Raw genomic sequence first — 22,422 nt, 5'->3', positions numbered from 1 at the left:
TGAGAAGATCATGTGGGGACTTTTTTCAGTTTCTTTGTATGGTGGATTACATTGATAAATTTTTGTATGTTGAACCATTCCTGCATCTCTGGGATGAAGCTGACTTGTTCATGGTGGATGATTTTTTATAATGTGCCCTTTGATTCAGTTTGCCAGTATCTTATTGAGTATTTTTGCATCAGTGCTCATAAGTGAAACTGGTATGTAATTGTCTTTTTTACTAATGTCATTTTGTGGTTGGTATTGCAGGGTAACTGTAGCCTCATAAAAGAGTTTGGCAATATTCCTTCTGTTTCTATTTTATGAAACAATTTCAGGAGTATTGGTATTAGTTCTTTTTTGAAAATCTTGTCGAATTCTGCACTGAAACCATCGGGTCCTTGGCATTTTTTGGTTTGGATATTTTAATGACTGTTTCTATTTCTTTATCAATTATAGGTCTATTTAATTTGCTTATCTTAATTTAATTTTGGTAAGTGATATTTATCCATAAAATTTTCCATTTCCTTTAAGTCTTCCAATTCTGTGGAGTATGGGTTTTCAAAATATTACCTACTGATTCTTTGGATTTTCTCCATGTCTGTTGTTATATCCCCTTTTTCATTTATAATTTTGTTAATTTGGATTCTCTCTCTCTCTCTCTCTCTCTCTCTCTGCCTTTTGCTTAATTTGGATAAAGTTTTGCCTATTTTATTGATTTTCTCAAAAAACAGACTCTTTGTCTCATTGATTCTTTGTAACATTTTCTTGGTCTCTATTTTGTTGATTTCAGCTCTCCATTTGATTATTTTTTGCTGTGTAGTCCTCCCAGGTGAGTATGTTTCTTTTTGTTCTAGAGTTTTCAAATGTTCTGTTACCTCACAAGGGTGGGATTTTTCCAATTCTTTATGTAAACACTTAGTGCTATGAACTTTCCTTTTAGAGCTGCTTTCATTGTATCCCATGCATTTGGGTATATTGTGTGGTCATTTTCACTGAATTTTAGGAAGTCTTTAATTTCTCCCTTTATTTCTTCCTTGACTCATTGAAGTTTCATGTGAGAATTGTTTAATTTCCATGTGTTAGTGGGCTTTCTGAAATTAGTGTTGCTATAAATTCTAATTGAGCCATTGTGATTCGATAAGATACATGGCTGTTATAGGAAGGCTGCTTGTTCATTTTCCAGTTGCTCAGACTACTGAAATAACCATACAGAAACTAAAATAATTAAATCAATGCTTGGCCTATAAGTTCTAGCTTCTTATTAGCTAGCTCTTACATCTTAATTTAACCCATTTCTATTAACCTGTGTATCGCCACATGACTGTGTCTTGCCAAGCAAGTTTCAGGTTCATCTGTCCCCAGCATCAATTATGTGGTGTGTATTGACTCTGCCTTCTTTCTCCCAGCACTCAGTTTAGTTTTCCCTATCTACCTCTATTCTGCCCTGTCAGGGCCAAGACAATGTATTATTAACCAATGATATTCACAGGATACAGAGGAAAGTCACACATTATCTCTTCTTTTCTGTTTAAATAAAAAGATTTTAATATAACATAGTTAAATTACATCTAAAAAACAGGTATCAAGCAAAAATTACAGTTACAATATTTTATCTACTTTATGTTTTATCATAACTAAGGAAAACTATAACTGTAACTATATATTTTTCAACTCCCCCAAAGACCCCGAAGATATAATATTACCTAAGTAAACAGGAAAAGCATTATGAGCAATTTCCAAAACTCTAGAATTGACAGAGACATCTCACTGCCTAGACAGCCACCCAAAGTTCTTCTGTACCATTGGGGCATCCATCTTCAGCCTACTGGCCCATAGTATACAGCAGACTTTTCAATGAAGCAGGAAATTTCAAAGGCAGTTCTACCTATATTTGCAGGGTGTCAGTCTCTTTCTTCTGTGTCTTGCAGAATGTCTGGAAGACTCTTTAATGAAGCAGGAACACAAGGCAACCATCTCACCTTCAGGCAAATTCAGCAGTCATTTCTGTGTGGGTCCTGCATGTCCAGTTCATACAGCATAGCATCAAGCAGTCCAGGCAAGTGCAGTTTCTTGCTCAAATGGCTAACAAGCTCTATAAGGATCCTCTTAAATGCCCATCTTCCTCTTGAAGTAACTGGTGCTTCCAGAAGATGTGTCTCACTGTCATGAAAAATCCTAAGTTACTAAAACATTTTAAATGCTATATTCTGTAGTCTTTGAAAGGTTTGAAGAATTCCTATCCATCTGAAATACATATCTGTACACTGAGAAAATCTAACTAACATGACTACAAGCTTGAGTAGTAAATATTATTATCTATTAACCTATATTTCTTAATTATACATTACATTTTTAGATGAGCTGGACAAACACAATACCTTAATCAAGAGCAGAAATATATATATATATATATATATTTACATTAATATATAGAGAGATCTTAAATTTATATTAATAAACCAAGATCTTTACAAATATAATTCTCTATAGCATATCCACCTTTAAATGTAAAGAAACATTTATAACAATATTTGGGAATTTGGCTATAGTTTCCACCAAACAGTTTCCAGCTTTTTTTTTTGGGGTAAAGTAATTGGGAGGGGTGTTTATAGTGACATTTCAGGGGTCTTGGTCTATCTTACCATATTAATTTGGTATTAATTCACAGGTTCTCATCTTCTGTGGAAACCAGAACGTCTTTTCCAAAGCAACAAATCCACAGACCCAAATTTTGGAATCAAGATAACTTTAAAATATATAGTTTGGTTTAGCTTAGCAGCACATACAATGAAATGTCTTTCTGTATTAAGTTCATTCACAGTCAAAAACTTTAAAGAAAACAGAATAAAATGCATAATCCAGATTCTTTGTGTATTTTCTGTCTTTACAAGGTTTACTTTTCTTTACTCCTTTTTATCTATGACTGTCTGTACTTTCGTTCTTTATAGAATTAGTTTTGCTTTTAAAACAATAATTTGCTTCTTTTTAAACTTTCTATACTCTTTTTCTTTTCTCTCCCAACCCTAACCAACTTTATCCAACGGTGTTGCAGGAGGTCCTTCCGCTCCTCCAGCCTACAGCCACTTTTTTTAAAGGGAGAGAAACCACGCCCCAATGGGCTGATATCTCAGCAGCTATAGTTGTGTGTGACTCATTTAGATCTTTTTATCTGAATTTGTTTTCATTGTGCAACTGTAATCATTTTCTTATTAGAAACACCTATCTTTTTTGTTAATTGGGTGTGGCTAGGACCACCTCTGTGGTTCTGCCTGTTGGCTCTGTCCCATCAAACATGGTAAGTTTGCTGCCTCTGAGAGCCATTCTCTCCACCTCACATCCAGGGGCACAGCAAGTCTGTGTCACCATTAAGCTATTTATAGCACTCTGCTCACAAACCCCATTTAAATGCTTCATAGCCAGACTTCCAAAAAGAGTCAGAGGGGTGCTCAAGAACAGTTTTAAGCTCCTACACTCAGGCTAACCACCTAGAGCAGTGAGTGCCTGCCTACCGGGCAGGATTTAAGGTCCCCTGCAAGGAAGCCAGGGCACCTTCAGCTTGTGCTACAGGGTCTCCTGTGCTCTACTGGACTCCACCCTGCCTGCCACATTCTTCCTTTTGTCCCCGGCTCATTGGGCTACCAGGCATCCCTGTTTAGGTGCTGAGGAGTTCCATCTGGATGGGTGAGTGTGTTATCCAGGGGCAGATTGTTCTGGAATAGAGCACAAATCCCCCTCCCCCAGCTCCTTCTGCAGGGCTGTCTTTCTTACACAAGAACCAGACCTCCAGCCCCCCCCCAAGCCTGCCCTGCTGTCTGCTAGGTCCTTTGCTCAAAAGCAATTTTCCGCTCCTACACTAAGACGACCCACCCCGAGCGGTGAGGGCCTGCATACCGGGTAGGCCTCAAGGTCCCCTGTAAGGGAGCCTGGCACATTCAGCTTGTGCTGCAGGGTCTCCTGTGCTCTAACTGGACCCCGCCCTGTCTGCCACGCTTTTCCTTTTGTCCCAGGCTCATTGGGCTACCAGGTGTCCCTGTTTAGGTGCTGAGGATTTCCATCTGGACGGGTGAGTGTGTGCTATCCAGGGGCGGATTATCCCTGAAGAGAGCACAAACCCCCTTCCCCCAGCTCCTGCTGCAGGGCTTTCTTTCTTACACAAGACCCCCATCCCAGCCTGCGTGGTCTGCAAGGTCCTTTGCTCAGTAACAATTTTCTGCTCCTACACTAAGGCTACCCACCCAGAGCGGTGAGTGCCTGCCTACTGGGCAGGCCTCAAGGACCCCCAATAGGGAGCTCGGGCACCTTCATCTTGTGTGGCAGTCTCCTGTGTTCTACTCGACCCTGCCCTGCCCCACAAGTTTGTCCGTAGGTCATTGGACTACCAGGCGTCCATGTTTTGGTGCTGAGGAGTTCCATCTGGACGGGAACAATTCCTGCTTCTACACTGAAGAGATACACCCAGAGAGTAAGTCAGAGCAAAGACTGGACCAAGACCCCAGGCCTCTCCTGGCCCCATTTGAAGGAAGAAATGGGAAGGTGCCAATGCAAGAATTCCTCCAGCAACCTGAAAAACAACATGACATCACCAGAATCCAGGGATCCCGAAATAAGAGGAATTGTACAACCTACTCCAGAAGAATTAGAAGATATCTACTCAAAAGTGAATTATATGAAAATAATAGAGGACCTTAAAGAGGAGGTGAAAAACTGCCATAAACAATTAGAGATTACAAAGAAAAAGGTAGAGGAAATGAATATATAGCTCACAGATACCAAAGAAAACCAAGACAAACAAGAAAAAGCAATCAAACAGGTAAAGGAAGCAGTTCAAGACTTGAAGAATGAAATGGAAGTAGTGAAGGAAACACAAACAGAGGGAAGGATGGAGACGGAAAACCTGGGTAAAAGACCAGGAATTACAGAGACAAGTACTACTAACAGATTATAAGAGATAGAAGAAAGAATGTCAGACACTGAAGATACCATAGAGAAAATAAACACACTGATCAAAGAAAACAGCAAAACCAACAAATTCTCATCACAAAACATTCAGGAAATCTGGAACACATTAAAAAGACCAAACCTAAAAATAATAGGGATATAAGAAGGAGAAGTACAGCTCAACGGTTCAGAAAATATATTTAATAAAATTATAGAAGAAAAAATTTTCCCAATCTAAAGAAAGATATTACTTTGAAGGTTCAAGAAGAATACAGAACACCAAATAGACTGGACCAAAAAAAATCTCCTTGCCATATAATAATCAAAACTCAAAACAGACAGAATAAAGAAAGAATATGAAGAGCTGCAAAGGGAAAAGGTCAAGTTACTTATAAAGGTAAACCTATCAGACTTGCACCTGACTTCTCTAAAGAAACCATGAAAGCCAGAAGGTCCTAGATAGATGTACTGCAGAAACTATGAGACCATGCATGCAAGCCCAGACAACTATACTCAGCCAAGCTTTCATTGTCTATTAATGGAGAAAACAAATTATTGCAGGATAAAAACAAATTTAAACAATATTTAGCCACAAATCCAGCCTTATAGAAAGTAATAGAAGGAAAATCACAACCCAAGGAGTCCATCAATGCCTACAATAACTCAGAAATCTAGCAACCCTTCACCAGCAAAACATAAAGAAGGGAAACACAGAAACTCTACTACCAAAAAAAAATAACTGGAGTTAACAATCACTGGTCATTAATATCACTTAATATCAATGGACACAACTCACCTATAAAGAGGCACAGGCTAAGAGATTGGATTCGAAAACAGGATCCAACATTCTGCTGTTTACAAGAAACAAACCTCAACCACAAAGACAGACATCTACTCAGAGTAATGGCCTGGGAAAAGGTTTATCAAGCAAATGGACCTAAGAAACAAGCAGGTGTGGTCATACTAATATCAAACAAACTTGACTTCAAACTCAAATCAATCAGAAGAGATGGAGAGAGACATTTTTTAATTATAACAGGAACAATTCATCAGGATGAAGTCTCAATCCTGAATATCTATGCCTCTAATATGAAAGAACCCACATACGTAAAACTCAAAGCGGTCATCAAACCACACACACTAATAGTAGGAGACTTCAACACTCCTCTCTCACCATGGACAGGTCAATCAGACAGAAACCTAACAGAGAAATAAGAGGATTAAGGGAGGTAATGAATCAAATGGACTTAACAGACATCTATAGAAAATTCCACCCAAAGAGGAAAGAATATACCTTCTTCTCTGCAGCTCATGGAAAATTCTCAAAAATAGACCATATACGCGGGAACAAAGCAAACTTACACAGTTACAAAATATATTCATAACCTCCTGTGTCTTATCAGATCACCATGGATTAAAGTTAGAATTCAACAACAATGCTACCCCCAGAAAGCCTACGAACTCATGAAAACTGGACAGTCAACTACTGAAAAATACCTGGATCAAGGAAAAAATAAAGAAAGAAATTAAAGTCTTTCTTGAATTCAATGAAAATAAAGAAACAACATACTCAAACCTATAGGACACTATGAAAGCAGTGCAAAGAGGAAAGTTCATAGCACTACGTGCCAACTTAATGAAAACAGAGAAAGCACACATCGGGGACTTAACAGCCCACCTGAAAGCTCTAGACAAAAAAGAAGCAGACTCAAGTAGGAGGAGTAGAAGACTACAAATAATCAAACTAAGGGCTGAAATCAACAAAATAGAAACACAGAAAACAATCCAAAGAATCAATGAAACAAAAAGCTGGTTTATGGAGAAAATCAACAAGATTGATAAACCCCTATCCAACTAATCAAACGGCAGAGAGAGAATATACAAATTAACAAGATCAGAAATGAAAAGGGAGACATAACCACAGACACAGAGGAAATTCAGAAAATCATTAGATCTTACTACAAAAGCCTGTATGCCACAAAATTGGAAAATGTTAAAGAAATGGACACTTTTTTAGTTCAGTACCATATACCAAAGTTAGACCAGGATCAGGTGAACAATCTAAATAGACCTGTTAGTCACCAAGAATTAGAAATTGTTATAAAATCCTCCCTACCAAAAGAAACCCAGGTCCACATGGTTTCAATGCGAAATTCTACCAGAACTTCCAAGAAGACCTAATACCTATACTCCTTAATGCATTTCACAATATAGAAACAGAAAAGTCATTGCCAAATTCCTTCTATGAAGGTACAATTACACTGATACCAAAACCACACAAAGGCTCAACCAAGAAGGAGAATAGCAGACCAATCTCACTCATGAACATCGATGCGAAAGTCCTCAATAAAATACTGGCAAACCGAATCCAAGAACACATTAGAAAAATTATCCATTATGATCAAGTAGGCTTCATCCCAGGGATGCAGGGCTGGTTCAACATATGAAAATCTATCAATGTAATCCGTCACATAAATAAACTGAAAGAAAAAAACCATATGGTCATTTCATTAGATGCTGAAAAAGCATTTTACAAAATTCAACATCCCTTTATGATAAAAGTCTTAGAGAGATTAGGGACACAAGGGTCATACATAAATATAATAAAAGCTATTTATATCAAGCCGACAGCTAACATCAAATTAAATGGAGAGAAACTCAAAGCCACCCCACTAAAATCAGGAACATGACAAGGCTGTCCACTCTCACCATAACTTTTCAGTATAGTGCTTGAAGTTCTAGCAATAGCAATAAGACAATATAGGGGGATCAAAGGGATTCGAATTGGAAAGGAAGAAGTTAAACATTCATTATTTGCAGATGATATGATAGTGTACATAGCGACCCCAAAAATTCCAGCAAAGAACTTCTACAACTGATAAATACCTTTAGTAATGTGGCAGGTTATAAGATCAATTCCAAAAAATCAATTGCCCTCCTATACACAAAGAATAAGGAACCAGAGAGGGAAATCAGAAAAGCATCACAATTCAGGATAGCCACACATAGCATAAAATATTTTGGGGTAACTGTAATCAAGGAAGTAAAGGATCTATTTGACAAGAACTTTAACTCTTTGAAGAAAGAAATTGAGGACGATACCAGAAAATGGAAGGATCTCCCTTGCTCTTGGATTGGGAGCATCAACATAGCGCAAATAGCAATTCTATTAAGGGCAATTTATAGATTCAACGCAATCCCAATTAAAAACCCATTGAAATTCTTCACAGATCTTGAGAGGACATTAATCAACTTTATATGGAAAAACAAAAAACCCAGGAGAGCCAAAACAATCTTATACAATAAAGGAACTTATGGAGGCATTACCATCCCTGACTTCAAACTCTACTACAGAGCTTCAGTATTGAAAACAGCTTGGTACTGGCATAACAACAGAGAAGTCACTCAATGGAATAGAGTAGAAGTCCCGAATTTTAACCCACAAAACTATGAACACCTGATTTTTGATATAGGAGCTAAAAGTATTCAATGGAAGAAAGAAAGCATCTTCAACAAATGGTGCTGGCACAACTGGTTGTCAACCAGTAGAAGAATGAAAATAGATCCATATCTATCGCCATGCTCAAAACTCAAGTCCAAATGGATTAAAGACCTCAATATCAGGCTGAACAAAATGAACCTGATAGAAGAGTAAGTGGGAAGTACTCTCCAACATATGGGCACAGGAGATCACTTCCTACGAATATCCCCAGCAGCACAGATATTAAGGACAACAGTGAATAAATGGGACCTCCTAAGACTGAGAAGCTTCTGTAAAGCAAAGGAAACTGTCACTAAGACAAAAAGGCAAACCACTGACAGGGAGAAGATCTTCACCAACCCCGCAACAGACAAAGGTCTGATCTCCAAAATATATAAAGAACTCAAGAAACTAGATGTTAAAATGCTAATTAACCCAATTAAAAAATGGGGCACTGAACTGAACAGAGAATTCTCAACAGAAGAAGTTCAAATGGCTAAAAGACACTTAAGGTCATGCTCAACCTCCTTAGTGATCAGGGAAATGCAAATCAAAACAACTTTGAGATACCATCTTACACCTGTCAGAATGGCTAAAATCAAAAACTCCAATGATAGCCTTTGCTGGAGACGCTGTGGAGGAAGGGGTACCCTCATCCATTGCTGGTGGGAATGCAATCTTGTGCAACCACTGTGGAAATCTGTGTTTCGGTTTCTCAGGAAATTCAGGATCAACCTACCCCTGGACCCAGCAATACCACTCTTGGGAATATACCCAAGAGATGCCCTATCATATGACAAGAGCATCTGTTCAACTATATTCATAGCAGTATTATTTGTAATAGCCAGAACTTGGAAAGAACCTAGATGTCCTTCAATGAAAGAATGGATGAAGAAAGTGTGGAATATCTACACATTAGAGTACTACGCTGCAGTAAAAAACAATGACTTCGCGAATTTTTCATGCAAATGGATGGAAATAGAAAACACTATCCTGAGTGAGGTAACCCAGACCCAAAAAGATGAACACGGTATGTACTCATTCATAATTGGTTTCTAGCCATAAATAAGGGTCACAGAGTCTACAATTGGTGATCCTAAAGAAGCTAAGTAAGAAGGTGTACCAAAGGAAAAGCATATAGTTGTCCTCTTGGCTATGGGAAGTAGACAAAATTGCCGGGAAGAAAATTGGGATCTTGGGGGTGGGGTGGGATGGGGGTAAGAGGAGATGGGGAGAGAAACGGGAGAAGGGGAGGAAGGGGGGAACCTGGGGAAAAAGGAGGATTGGGATAAAGGAAGGTTGAATAGGGGAGAACTGAAGCAGAATTCTTAGTTAAGGGAGCCAACTTAAGGTTGGTAAGAGACTTGAACCTAGAGTGGCTCCCAGGTGCCCAAACCGAGGTTTCCAGTTAGTTCCTTGGGCAGCTGAGGATAGGGAACCTGAAATGACCCTATCCTATAGCAATACTGACGAATATCTTGCATATCATCATAGAATCTTCATCTGCTGATGGATGGAGATAGAGACAGAGACCCACACCAGAGCACTGGACTGAGCTCCCAAGGTCCCAATGAGGAGCAGAAGGAGGGAGAACATGAGCAAAGAAGTCGGGGCCACAAGGGGTGCAACCACCCACTGAGACAGTGGAGCTGATCTATTGGGAGCTCACCAAGGCCAGCTGGACTGTGACTGAAAACGCATGGGATAAAACTGGACTCTCTGAGCATGGCGACCAATGAGGGCTGATGAGAAGCCAAAGACAATGGCACGAGGTTTTGAACTTACGTAATGTGCTGGCTTTGTGGGAGCCTAGCCAGTTTGGATGTTCACCTTCCTAGATATGGATGGAGAGGGGAGGACCTAGGACTTACCACAGGGCAGGGAACCCTGACTGCTCTTTGGACTGGAGAGGGAGGGTGAGAGGAGTGGGTTGAGGGGGAGAAGGGTGGGAGGAGGGGGAGGCAGAAATCTTTAATAAATAAATAAATAAAATAATAATAATAATAATAATAAGCCTTAGATAATACGCCAAACAGTTTATATTTAATATAAAGCCTCAATGTGTTTAATTGGAACTTAATGGCAGACAGAAACTTCCATTCAAAGCTCACTTTATGGTTTTTTCTGAATTTTTGTTTTCTCTTCTATAGCTGTTCTGTTATCCACAGTAGTATGATTTCTTATAAAAGATGTTCATTTTTTTAACTGCTCTGTTGATGTTGGAGTCCCCTGTGTGTGTTTCTTGTATTGGTTAATGAATAAAGAAACTGCGTTGGCCTGATAGGGCAGAACTTCGATAGCATAGAAGACAGAAATGAATTCTGGGAGGAAGAAAGCAGAGGCAAAAATATGCCATGAATACAACAGAGACAGAGGCTGGAAATTTTACACAGTAAGCCTCTGCCATATGGCGATACACGGATTAAAAGAAATGGGTTAAATTAAGATGTAAGAATTAACCAATAAGAAACTAGAGCTAATGGGGAAAGCAGTATTTTAATGAATACAGTTTCTGTGTGCTTATTTTGGAGCTAAGCTAGCCAGCTGGCTGGGACCAATAAGCAGCCCCTTTTTGCAACACTTTGGTAAGGAGTTTCCTCTACAATGGCAGAAAACAACTGAATGGGATTTGGCATAGGAGCCTGCAAGAGTACCCTTACAGAATTTCCTGATGGCAAAGGATTACCATGAATATACCTCATTGACCTACATTAATTAGTTCAAAGCCTGCTTTTGCCACCCTTTCTACATAATCCAAAAGAGGGGGCATTTTGAGTGGATTATTCTTAGAAAAATATTGTTTGTAGAAATGTCCTGTCTCCAATTCCTTTTAACATGACCTTGTTTGCCATAATTATAACATTTGACATTTTGATTTTTCCTCAAACCCGTGGAAATCACCTCTCATATCCATGTATCATCATGTTCATGAGATTCTATATTAATTGTATTTCAGATGCATTCCTCCAAATGTGCTGACCTGGCCTTTAATGACCTAATTGAACTTTGGCATAGAGAACTGACACTCTTAAAGGTCAGAGATTCAATTATCATTTGTCTAACTTCTGAATTTGGTATTATTCCATTTGCTGCTTAATTCAGTCTTTGTAAGAAATCCATAAAGTCTTCTTTTGAGCCGTGCATAGCTTTAGTACATGACTTAATTTTTTTCCCATTTCTCCAATTCTGTCCCAAGCTCCTGAATGGTATAAATTCAGGGTGTGGCCATTATATACAGCCTTCCTTTTTATAGTAGCAGAGTTTCCTTCTCCAAGAATTTGATCTTGGGAGATTTCCCTACCTCTAGCCTTATTCCATTGTTCAATAATCTTATCTTCTTTTCTGAACCAGGTACTCCATTATAATTGTGAACAGTCTCTAAAACACCATTATCCAAATCCTTGTGGTCATTAGCAATAATTCTATTATAAAGCAACCATGAGTTAAACATTTGCTTCAAAAAAGGCAAATGTATGTCTTATGAAACTATTGCTTCCTTGAATCTCTTTAAATCTAACAATGATGAAGGAATCCAGTTAGCTGTAACAGAGCCACTTCCATTTGACAATTTCTGTAAGGTTACTGGATATATAAAGGTTGGTTGTCTGAAAACCCTAGGCTGATCCTCTTATAATGTTATGTTAAATAGACCTTAAGACCAACAATTAACAAGTAGGGCCACGTAATGTGGATGATTATAAGATATTGACAGCGAACTAAATTAATTTTTTAAAATAATAATACAGCACAACTGCAAAATGATCTAAGTCATACAATCAATGCCAGCATGTCATTCTCTCTCATGTTGGCATTGAAAGAACTATGTCACCCAGGGAGGCCTGAAATGAGTGCTTCCCCTGCTGTGTCTTCTACTTAGAAGGAACTGCCTGTGTCCAAATCTTGTAACTTCTTCCTGTATCGCTTCCATCCCTATTCCTAATACGGAAAATGCTATATTCTCAATATGATGATGAAAACATTTATTTAAAAAAATATTTTTGTGTTTATTCATGGTTCAATCTAGGAAGCCACAACAACTGAAGACTTTCTAAGAGACCCTGATGAATAGACAAAGGAAATTTTAGTTCTGTGTCCTTGTCCAGAATCAGACATGAAGCCAGTCTGACACTGGAGCCAGTGCCTCCCAGGAGATGAAGTTGCTGCTTTTAGGGCCAGGACTTTTCCTCCTAGGCTTGATTCTCATCCTAAGAGATCTGTCTGAGGCTCCCCATGTTTTCCTTGTCACCACTGTCTGACCTGTCTCTCTGCTAACCTTGGCCCTTTTCCCCCTGCTAATAGTAACTGAGATAGTATATTCTTAATAAACTTGCTTGGCGTAATGCATCAACTTTTGCAATACTTCTCATCTAATTATTGATTTTCTTTATTTCTTAGACCATTATCTTCTTATAGAACCCCCTGATTTTCAAGACCCTTATTCCTGATTGTTCAGATCAGCTCTAATTTTTTTCTGGTTCATACTACAGAAAATATTTAGGTTACTTCATCATTCAATTTTCAGCTTTATTGAGATAAAACATTTATAAATATTTCCAACATCACCTAACCAGCCCCAGGGTCCCATGGCTGTGCATGCTTTGTCAGTATTCAGGCAAATACCTACTCAGCCCCAGGGTCCTGTGGCTGTATGTCACTGTGCAATCTATACAAATATGCTGTGTGGCCATGTAAGCCTCTATAAATGTGCTAAGCCCCTTTAAAAGCAAGCTATGCCCATTTCTCTCCATTTCCTCTACCACTCCTTGTTGTAATAGGAGCGGTGGGGCTGCGTCCCGGGCACCCGGCCGCCCATATGGCTAGCTCTAGCTTATGCCCCGAAATAATTACTTGGAAACTGTATTCTTTTAAACACCGCTTGGCCAATTATATCTAGCCTTTTCTCGGCTAACTCTCGCACCTGGACTAGCCCATTTCTAATAATCTGTGTAGCCCACGAGCTGGCTTACCAGGAAAGATCTTAAGCTGCGTCTTCCTGGAGTGGAAGAATCATGGCAACTCCTTGACTAAGGTCCTTTCTCCCAGCATTCTGTTCTGTTTACTCCACCTACCTAAGGGTTGGCCTATCAAATGGGTCTAGGCAGTTTCTTTATTAATAAAAAATCACTTCCACATCAACTCCTGTCTCCAGAGGCTAGTCTCTTCCAACTCCCCTCCCCACTTTCCCATTCCCTTTCTGCAATATAAAACACTCCAAGTGAGCCTTGTGGCTCAAAAATAAAAACAAGCAAAGAAAAACACAAAACCAAAAACTTTCTTTATTCCTTTTCTTTTTTCTCATTTTATCTGTTGGTCACTGACAAAGCACTTCCATTATTTATAAAATGCAGGGACAACAGAATCAGAGTTCCCAGAGTTTTCAGAATTTCCTAGAGACTGATTATGTCCGCCCAATGGTTGTGCACTTGAGGGAGATTTTGTTATATGAAATTTCTGAATCCACCCTTCTTCCATGGAATTCAGAGTCTGGATTTCTCAGGCTGATAGACACCAGGGTAGGTTCTCAGGAGGAACTTTTCTGCCTCGAAGCTAAAAGTTTCACCTGCCTCTGGCTTGGTGTCAGGATGCACAGCTGGGCATAGGTCATATCATTTGCCTCATCTGTTGTATCAGCCTGCAGTGTGAAAGTGTAAAAGAAGGTTTATATTGGGAACTGGGAGCCTGGGAGACTAAAGATATCAGAACCCACCTGCTCAGTTAGCACTTGGCCTCCTTTTCCCTGTGTGTCATTTGAATCCAGTAATTCCTTTGGCATGAGGGAAGAAGAGGTGGTCTCTGCCCTTCTGAGTCTGCAGGGTTTTACTTGGGCATACAAGTCTTTGGAGGAGTCTTTTTCATGTTTTCTCTGCAAATGAGGGACAGACAGAGAGAATCATTATGACTCACCAGAGGCTCTACTTTCATACTTCTGCTGGGTGCACGAGTGATATTTCAGACATTTACATAAAACTAAATGATTGCTGATGTGGTCTTCTGGGAATTCCAGAGGACTTGGAGTATTTATTAATTTCCTCCATGCACTTCTGCCATATTATTCTGACACTTTGATTTCCTCAGCAGTGCCTCATCTTTTAAAAAGAGAATGTCCCTGCCCCCAGGACACTTGAATCTGCCATGTCCATTACCCAAAATGACTGTTGGAGGAGAGCTGCTTGTTGGTTCCTGGCCACCTGGCTAGCTTAGACCCAAAATAATCACACAGAAAGTGCATCAACTAAATCACTGATTGGCCCACTGATGCTAGATTTCCACCAGCTAACTCCTATTTTAATTTAATCCATGTCTATTAATCTGTATATCACCATGCAGCTGTGGCCCACCGGGTAAAGTTTCCAGTGTCTATCTCTAGCAGCTCCATGGTTTCTCTCTCACTCGGCCTTTCTCTTCCCATGCTATAGGCCAAGCCAGTTCTTTATTCATTAACCAATAAAAGCAACAAATAAACAGAAGGACCTCCCACACCAATGTGCCAGTTCATCACAGGTGTGTATGAACATCTTAACTCAAGCTTCACCTTACAAGGCGTCTTTCAAGTCTCCTTAAATTGACACTGTGCCTCACACAACCTCAACATGCATCCTCTAACTCATTTCCCTCACACACTTTGCACTGCTCAGTCTATGTGTTTGTCCCTGTATTATCTCCCATCCAGAGCTTGTTCCAGTGGGTAGGAAGACCTGTGTCTTGCTACATCTGCAGCCCTTACATGATTCATGGTCTAGGGGGAATCCAGGAACTGGAGATATCAGTCAAGCAAAAGAATGTTTGCTATGTTAACATGAGCACCCGACTTTGATCCCTAGTGCCCACATAAAAAAGCCAAACAAGAATGCACATGCCTGGGACTTAGGGGACACTGATGTAGACAATGGTGTGAAGGGTTCAATGGTACCAGTTCACCCAAAGAGACAGCTCCAGTTTCATTAAGAGAGCTTGTCACAGAAGAAGAGTGGTAGAAAACTAGAAGAAATCAGATGTTGGCCCTCTTTCTGCCTGTACTTACACAAACGTGCCTACACATTCCCATGTACGTGGTTCTCATTTACTTGTGTTTCCTATTAATTTACTTCTTAGTTTTATAACTACAGATTAAACTCAAGGCTCTACACATCTGAAGTGGTCACTTAAATACTGAGCGACAATTTCTGACCATCATATTATCATAAGTTCTTAGAATTGTGAATAAACAAGAGTCTCACCAGAACATCCAGCTCCATGCTGTCTGCATGCTGTGTTACCTTCACAGTAGCATCTGTCATAACAAAACATGCAGGTCTTCCCATGTCCAGATTCCCATTACATCTCACTTCCCCAGAACCCCTCCCTGTCCCAGATAGGGAAACAGAAGATGTAGTGGGGTAGGGGTGCACAGAGAGGATTTAATGTCCCAGATACTCAACCACTCCTGTGATGGTGAAACCTCAGGTATCTCCCTCCCAGCCCTTTTCCTCTTACACAAGACTTCTTCCTGGATGGCAGGAGCTGGCTTGGAGCTGGGGAAACAAGAGGGTGTCAAGTGGCAGAAGGAAAGTCAAGCAGGTAGAGTCTGTTTCTGAGCATGATTTACCTCTTCTGGTGGCTTTTGTCCCTGGTCACCGAATCTGCATGATGTTGGAAATGAGTCTCTGTCTGGACTGCAAGAGAGAAAGTCCCTCAATGGGGAGACTAGAACCCCTTACCTAGCACATTGAGGAAAGGATGGGACCTGTACGACTCATTGTGTATGTGTTAAAATCTCCGAGGAGATGGAAAAGTCCATACAATACAGAACATTGCACTTGTTTCCAGATGATGTTTTGCAGTCAGCATCTGCAGAAGTGTTTCTAGGCTGACATGTCCCAGACTGACCTTACTTTGAGCATCAGTGCCCTGAGCTCCTGCTTGGATACTCCACAGTGGGACCCACTAACCCCCTGAGTCCCAGGCCTCCCACACCCTACTCACCCCCTTTCCTGTCTTTGTTCTGATGCCTGAATCTGAGGATAAGGAAGACGGTGAGGAAGAGGAGCAGTAGAAAAAAGACCACAGAGATGCCAATCACAGCCTTTTGGTACCTTGCCGGTCCTAGCAGACAGGTAACATCATGAATGAAGAATTGTGAATAAGAAGTTACTGTGTGAGGTTGAAGAGGCAGTCAGAGCCTGAATGGGTCTTCACTAGACCTTTTCATATAAGTTATTATTGTTGGTTGGTTTGCTTTTTTGTGGGGAGTTTCTGACAGTGGTGGTGAGGTGTATATTACACTTTTGCTGCACTTGGTACACATTCTTCCTGCTGGATGACCTCATCCAACGTAGATCAGGTTTCTACCTGATGTTATGGTATTCTTTTGTGCCATTTTTAACTAATGTGCCTGTTTGGTCTACTCTTTCCTGGGGCATATGGTGCAGGGGTAATGTATCTGAAGGAGACTGGATGTGGGAGAGAGGATATGAATGATTATAGGGAGAATATGCTGCAATTGGGATGGATTGTTTAAGAGAAGAATAAATACATAAAGAGAGAATTGACTATGTGGTTGCTCCATGTTAGGTGTTTGTTACTTGCTATCATTCTCAGAGTCATGTAACCTGGGACCATCTCTGAACATTTTCAGTCAGTTTTCCTGCCAAGATCACCCTGAAGGATGGTGCATAGGTGAGGATTGAAACCAGGTTATCTGGCCTTTCACCATATTTCCTATCCTGGATCTAAACCTCATTAACTGGAAGGAAGAATCCTGAATGTCATACCCTATACCTGTACCATACTCCTAGACAATGTCACCAACACAATGGCAGATGTAGCAGAATCACTGCAGAACAGAATTCTAGGATCGTTTTCTGTAAGTAGATGAAACAGGTAAGATCATCATTGAAAGACATTTCATGTCTGTGTCAGGGTCTCCCATTTACACTTATAGAAACTGCGAATCACATAAGAGAGGGGCTAGTACATGTTAACCTCTCTAAACAAGAATTTACCAACTGCATAACTAGCTTGATATCCCCCAAACCCACCCTGCAAAAGAGTTGTTGCTTAGACCTCAGTAGTCAGACACAACAGGAATGAAGATCTGCTTTTCATGGCCTAACACGATTGGTTGGGGAAATTCAGGGGAATTGTCACCTGCTATCATTTTCAGTGATTCAATCTAGGACAGATCAACAGTATCACCTTCTATCAGAGTACCTCTTCTGCAGCCTAGCTTCTGAGCCTCTGGTTTTCTAGGAACCATGTTAGAAATCTCTGCTTCACAGCTAGTAGCTTGTTCATCACCCAAGCTGATAAATGAATGAAGATGCCTGGGGACAGAGTGTCAGCACATATTCAGGGTGAAACAACATCCCTAGTCAGGAAAATCTAAAACCTCTATGGAAATGGAATTTGGACACAAGGGGACTGTGGGAAAATTGTAGGGGTAATGATGTGAGGAAGGATGTCCTATTATCTCATCTTTTATCAGTCTTCTACCTACACTTCAGCTTCTCCAGAACCTTCCATTTTCCTTTCTAAAATCTTCTGGGACTCCCATGCAGAAGGTGAGATAATGATTAATTGAGAAATAACAGTTTGTTTCTAAATCTCTACCTAGGTCAAATCCTAGGGCAATTATCTTGTCTTAATTGAGCTCAAAGAGGTCTGGGTTATCTCACCTGAAACTATGATCTCCACAGGGACACTGGGGTGTGACAACAGGTAAGGGGATGAGCTTTGGGAACCAAAGCACACATAGGAACCCTCAAGAGCAGAGGTCACAGCACTCATGAAGAATTCTGCCTTATTTTGTAAATCTGGAAACTGTGATATTTGATGCAAATAGGGATGGGCTGCACCTTCCTTGAACAGAAGGAAAGTATCCAAGGGACTGATGATTGACACTGCAGGGTCACATTCTCTCCTAAGGAAACGATAGCGCCTGGATGCACAGAGAGATTTGGTGCAACAGCAGGGTACCCTAAAGAGAAGAAAATTAGTGAGTGAAGGACTGCAGGCACTGTTCTGAGGCCCCCTTTCAGAACCTAGTCTCTCTATACTTTAGCAGACTGTGTACTCCCTTGTACCGGAAGCTATTTCTCTGTGAGATATTCATCATCATCTTGATGATGAATCCCAGGTCTCCTCCCAGCTTAACCTGTGTCAAGATGGTTCCCAACTGAATAAACTAAAATCCTTACCTGTGATCAGGATGTTCAGGGGGTCACTGGGGGCTGACCACTCAGAGGAGGAACTGCGTGCACCAAGGCATCTATACTGACCACCAATGGAGGAATTCACAGAGCCTAAGATGAAATTGGCTTGAAAGTGTCCATCCTGAGACTGATGGACAGAGGTCTGGGTGAGGCCACTTTCCCCCCCCTTAAACAGAGCAAATCTGTCATAACTTATCTCAGAGGAACACTTGAGGATCAAGTTCTCTCCAGGTGTCAGGACAGGGCCTTTGTGGGTCATAAGGGAGGGCTTCTTTGACAGTCCTGTAAGCAGGAAACTAAGGAAGCCATACAGATGGATCTTTCTATACATTTCACATCCCATCCTGCCCTGACAGTGCCATGGCCATTCATACTCTGGGCCTTAGCACGCAACAGTTTCCTTTAGCAACCATGGCTTTAAACCTTCCTTGAGGCAGCACAATGTATAACAAAGGGTTTCTTGTGACAAACAGTTGAGTAAATGAGACTTCCTCACCTGAGACATGTATCTCCAAAGGGTCACTGGCCTCTGACCACACATGGGGGGAATTTGTATAATGTCCATAACATCTGAAGGGACCACTCTTGCTGGATGCCACAGTGATATCAGGAAACAGAGCTAGGGACTGTCCAGTGTGTATAAACTGTGCCTTTTGGGACTTGGTGAAATTTTGATCTGCCCCAGTCAAAATAAACCTATCATATCCATTAGATGAGACACACTTAATGGTCACGTTACCACCTGGAGTCACCACAGGGCTGGGCAAAGCTGACAGAGTAGGTTTAACATGGTGAACACCTAGGAGAGGAAGAGGCAGCCTGTTTAATGAAAGACAGCCCATAGCATCTCCAGCAGAAAAGCTGAGGAAGCACACCTACGGAAGATTATTCCTGAGGACAGAGCCAAAGATTGTGACACTTAGTGTCCTCTCACCTGTCACCACCAGCTCCAGCATGTCACTGCGTTCTGACCAACCTGCAGAGTTGTAAGTGTAACAGCGATATTTTCCTGCATGATGCTGTTCCATAGATGCTATTGAGAACATGGCCTTGTTACTAGGATCTTTTGGAGTTTGACTGTCCCAGGGTGCTGGGCTTCCTTCTTTATAGAGGAAATACATTGATTGCATTCCCTTGGTCCCCTCACACGAGATGGTCACACTATTCCCTAAGGCAATCACAGCTCCTGGCTCAGCCCTCAAAGTGGGTTTCTTAAGTTTTCCTACAAGGAAGTAGAAGAGAAAGATGTGGGGCCAATCAAACAGTTTCAGAGTAAAGATCAAACTTGCTCTTGATCTTGAACTTTACCCCTAAATTCCCACAGGTCAGGGAACCCTGATTGCTCTTCGAGCAGATGAGGGAGGGGGACTTGATCGGGGGAGGGGGAGGGAAATGGGAAGCGGTTGTGGGGACGAGGCAGAAATCCTTAATAAATAAATAAATTTAAATAAAAAAAATAAATGACTATATTTATAAGAAAAAAAAGAAAAAGAACAAATAATGTCATGGGAAGACACATCATTCTCCTGACCCTCCCAGGTTCCATTCCTATTATGCTCCCCCCTCATTATCTATACAGTGACTCTCATGGTCTGCATACTGTGTCCACTGACTCAGGAACCCTGAATCCTCAAACACATGAACACCATGATCTAAACTGGAATCCTGTGTCTAGTAGAATATGATTCTACAGAGACCTTGAGGTACCCTCACCTGAGATCAGAAGTTCCAATACATCACTTCCTTCTGACCACACCTGAGGATTACTTGTGTAATAGCCATAGCATCTGAACATCCACCTTTGGCTGACGGCCAATGGTTTCACTTGGAACTTGGCAAGAAATAACCTAGTGTCTTTATCTTGTGAACACTGACTGCGCAAGAACTTCTGATCATCCTTAGTTAAAATGAACCAGTTGTATGAATGATTTGAGGTACAAGAGAGTGTCACAGTCATTCCTACAGTCACAACAGGGTCTTGCAGTGGCAACAGTATGGGTTTGTTGTAGACTCCTAAAAGAAATACACACGGAAAATAAAAGTTGACCACACAGTCTAAATTGCCGCCCATGGCTTTCCTCCTGTGGGAAATAGTGCTTAGCAGTGTTTCAGGAGAGTGACTTCTGGGGCAAGGATTTTTGAGTTTCTCTCACCTGTCACCACCAGCTCTAAGCTGTTACTGCGTTCTGTCCATCCAGCAGAGGTGTATGAGTAGCAGTAATATCTCCCTGCATTCAATTCTGTCATAGATGAAATGGTGAGTTTTGCATTATTATTGTAGACTATTTGGTTCTGTTGGTCCCGAGGATCTGGGCTTCCCTCTTTATATATCACATAGATTAGGGTTGGTTGTGTTGCCTTACACCAGATGGTAACATAACTCCTTGAGGTGATCACAGAGCCTGGGTCAGCCCATATGGTGGGCTTTTCAAGGGTCCCTGCAAAGAAGTAGGAAGAAAGTAGGTGCATTTGTCACTAAAATGTCACAGAGAAAGTCACAATTGCCCCTAACACATAAGCTGATCTTCAATATCAGAGGTACACATAAGGACCATACATTGACATGAATCTTAGATTTCACTATCTAAGTATCATCCATAGTTTCTACACTTCAAGACCAGCTGTATCAGAAATTCTGTGACACTGAGTCCAGTAGCCCTGGCTGTCAACCACCCAGCACAAATCAGGTATTTTCCAGGGACCCTGTGTCAATTGCAATTATACTGAAAAGAACGTACTGCACTTCCTTACCTGATACAAGGAGCTCCAGTTGGTTACTGGGCACTGACCACATCTGAGGGCTGCTCAAGTAATAACCATAGCATGTGAACCTCCACCTCTTGTTGGGGGTCACAGGATCCACCAAGAACAGGGCTCTAAATATGTCAGAGTATATTTTCTGTGAGGGTTTAGGACTCAAAAACTTCTCACCATCCTTCATTAGAATGAACATATTATACGGCTGCTGTGACTCACACTTAAGGGTAACTCGCCCTCCTGAAGTCACCACAGGGCTGGGAATGGCTGACAGAGTGACATTGCTGGGGTCAACTCCTAGGAGAGCAGAGAAAGCCTGTTAGGTGAACTTTCATGAGAAACATTGTTCCCCACTTCTCATATTTGAGGAAGGAGCCCCCTTAAGGCAAATCCAGGGGCTGAGGGAGGGTTCTGTTACCTGTCACCACCAGCTCCACGATGTCACTGTTTTCTAATGAGCCACTGGTGCTTGTATAAGAACACCAATATTGGCCTGCATTGTTCCATTGAACCAAAGAGATAGAAAACTTGGCCTTATTCTCAGTTTCTAGAAGGGCTGTTGGTATCAGGTATTCATGACTTCCTGCTTTGTAGAGACGATATTCTTTGGCCTCTGAGGGCCCTTCACACAAGAATGCCACCTGGTTCCCAGTGGCTACCACATTTCCTGGCACTGCTCTCAGTGTAGGTTTAGAGAGGACCCCTGAAAGAAACTGACAATTGGTTCCCCAGAACTCCCCCTTTAATACACGCTTTCTGACCCAGAACCTTTCACGGATCCCCAACATCATGCAATCCCTGCTGTTCTCCATCTGCTCTGCTCATGAGTGCCCTTTTATCCCCAATAAGGATGTCCAAACTAGTATAGCTGGGAAGAAACTTACCTGCTGATGCTGGGTTCCAGAGGTTCAGGCTCTGTCCTGGAAGAGAGTGTTTACAATGAAACATGAGCACGACCTCCATTTCCCAGTGCCTTCTGGAGCTGCTGAGACATCTCAATTGCACAAATCATGATTGTGAGGTGGATTCCCTCTCAGAGAATATTTCTCCCTCCCCAGGTGGTATCTCACCAAG

At 41.1% G+C, this 22,422-nt stretch overlaps 1 protein-coding gene across 1 annotated transcript; it reads right to left on the bottom strand.

Moving 5' to 3' along the window:
* Positions 1-13,653: 13,653 nt before the first annotated feature.
* LOC121449818 (leukocyte immunoglobulin-like receptor subfamily B member 3) lies at positions 13,654-22,136 on the bottom strand. Its single transcript, XM_041654489.1, is given in 15 exon segments — positions 13,654-14,033; positions 14,109-14,264; positions 15,619-15,671; positions 15,875-15,912; positions 15,987-16,053; positions 16,364-16,483; positions 18,055-18,270; positions 18,273-18,356; positions 18,577-18,873; positions 19,088-19,390; positions 19,526-19,813; positions 20,305-20,604; positions 20,745-21,029; positions 21,343-21,645; positions 21,767-22,136. Coding segments are annotated over 15 exon segments (2,991 nt in total). The 3' UTR covers positions 13,654-13,922.
* Between the last annotated feature and the right edge of the window lie 286 nt (positions 22,137-22,422).

Source organism: Microtus oregoni, unplaced genomic scaffold, assembly GCF_018167655.1.
Source record: "Microtus oregoni isolate MIOR12 unplaced genomic scaffold, Mior012 000006F_ref0000085, whole genome shotgun sequence".
In the NCBI taxonomy this organism is placed as follows: domain Eukaryota; kingdom Metazoa; phylum Chordata; class Mammalia; order Rodentia; family Cricetidae; genus Microtus; species Microtus oregoni.
This window is presented reverse-complemented; position numbering and strand designations above follow the sequence as displayed.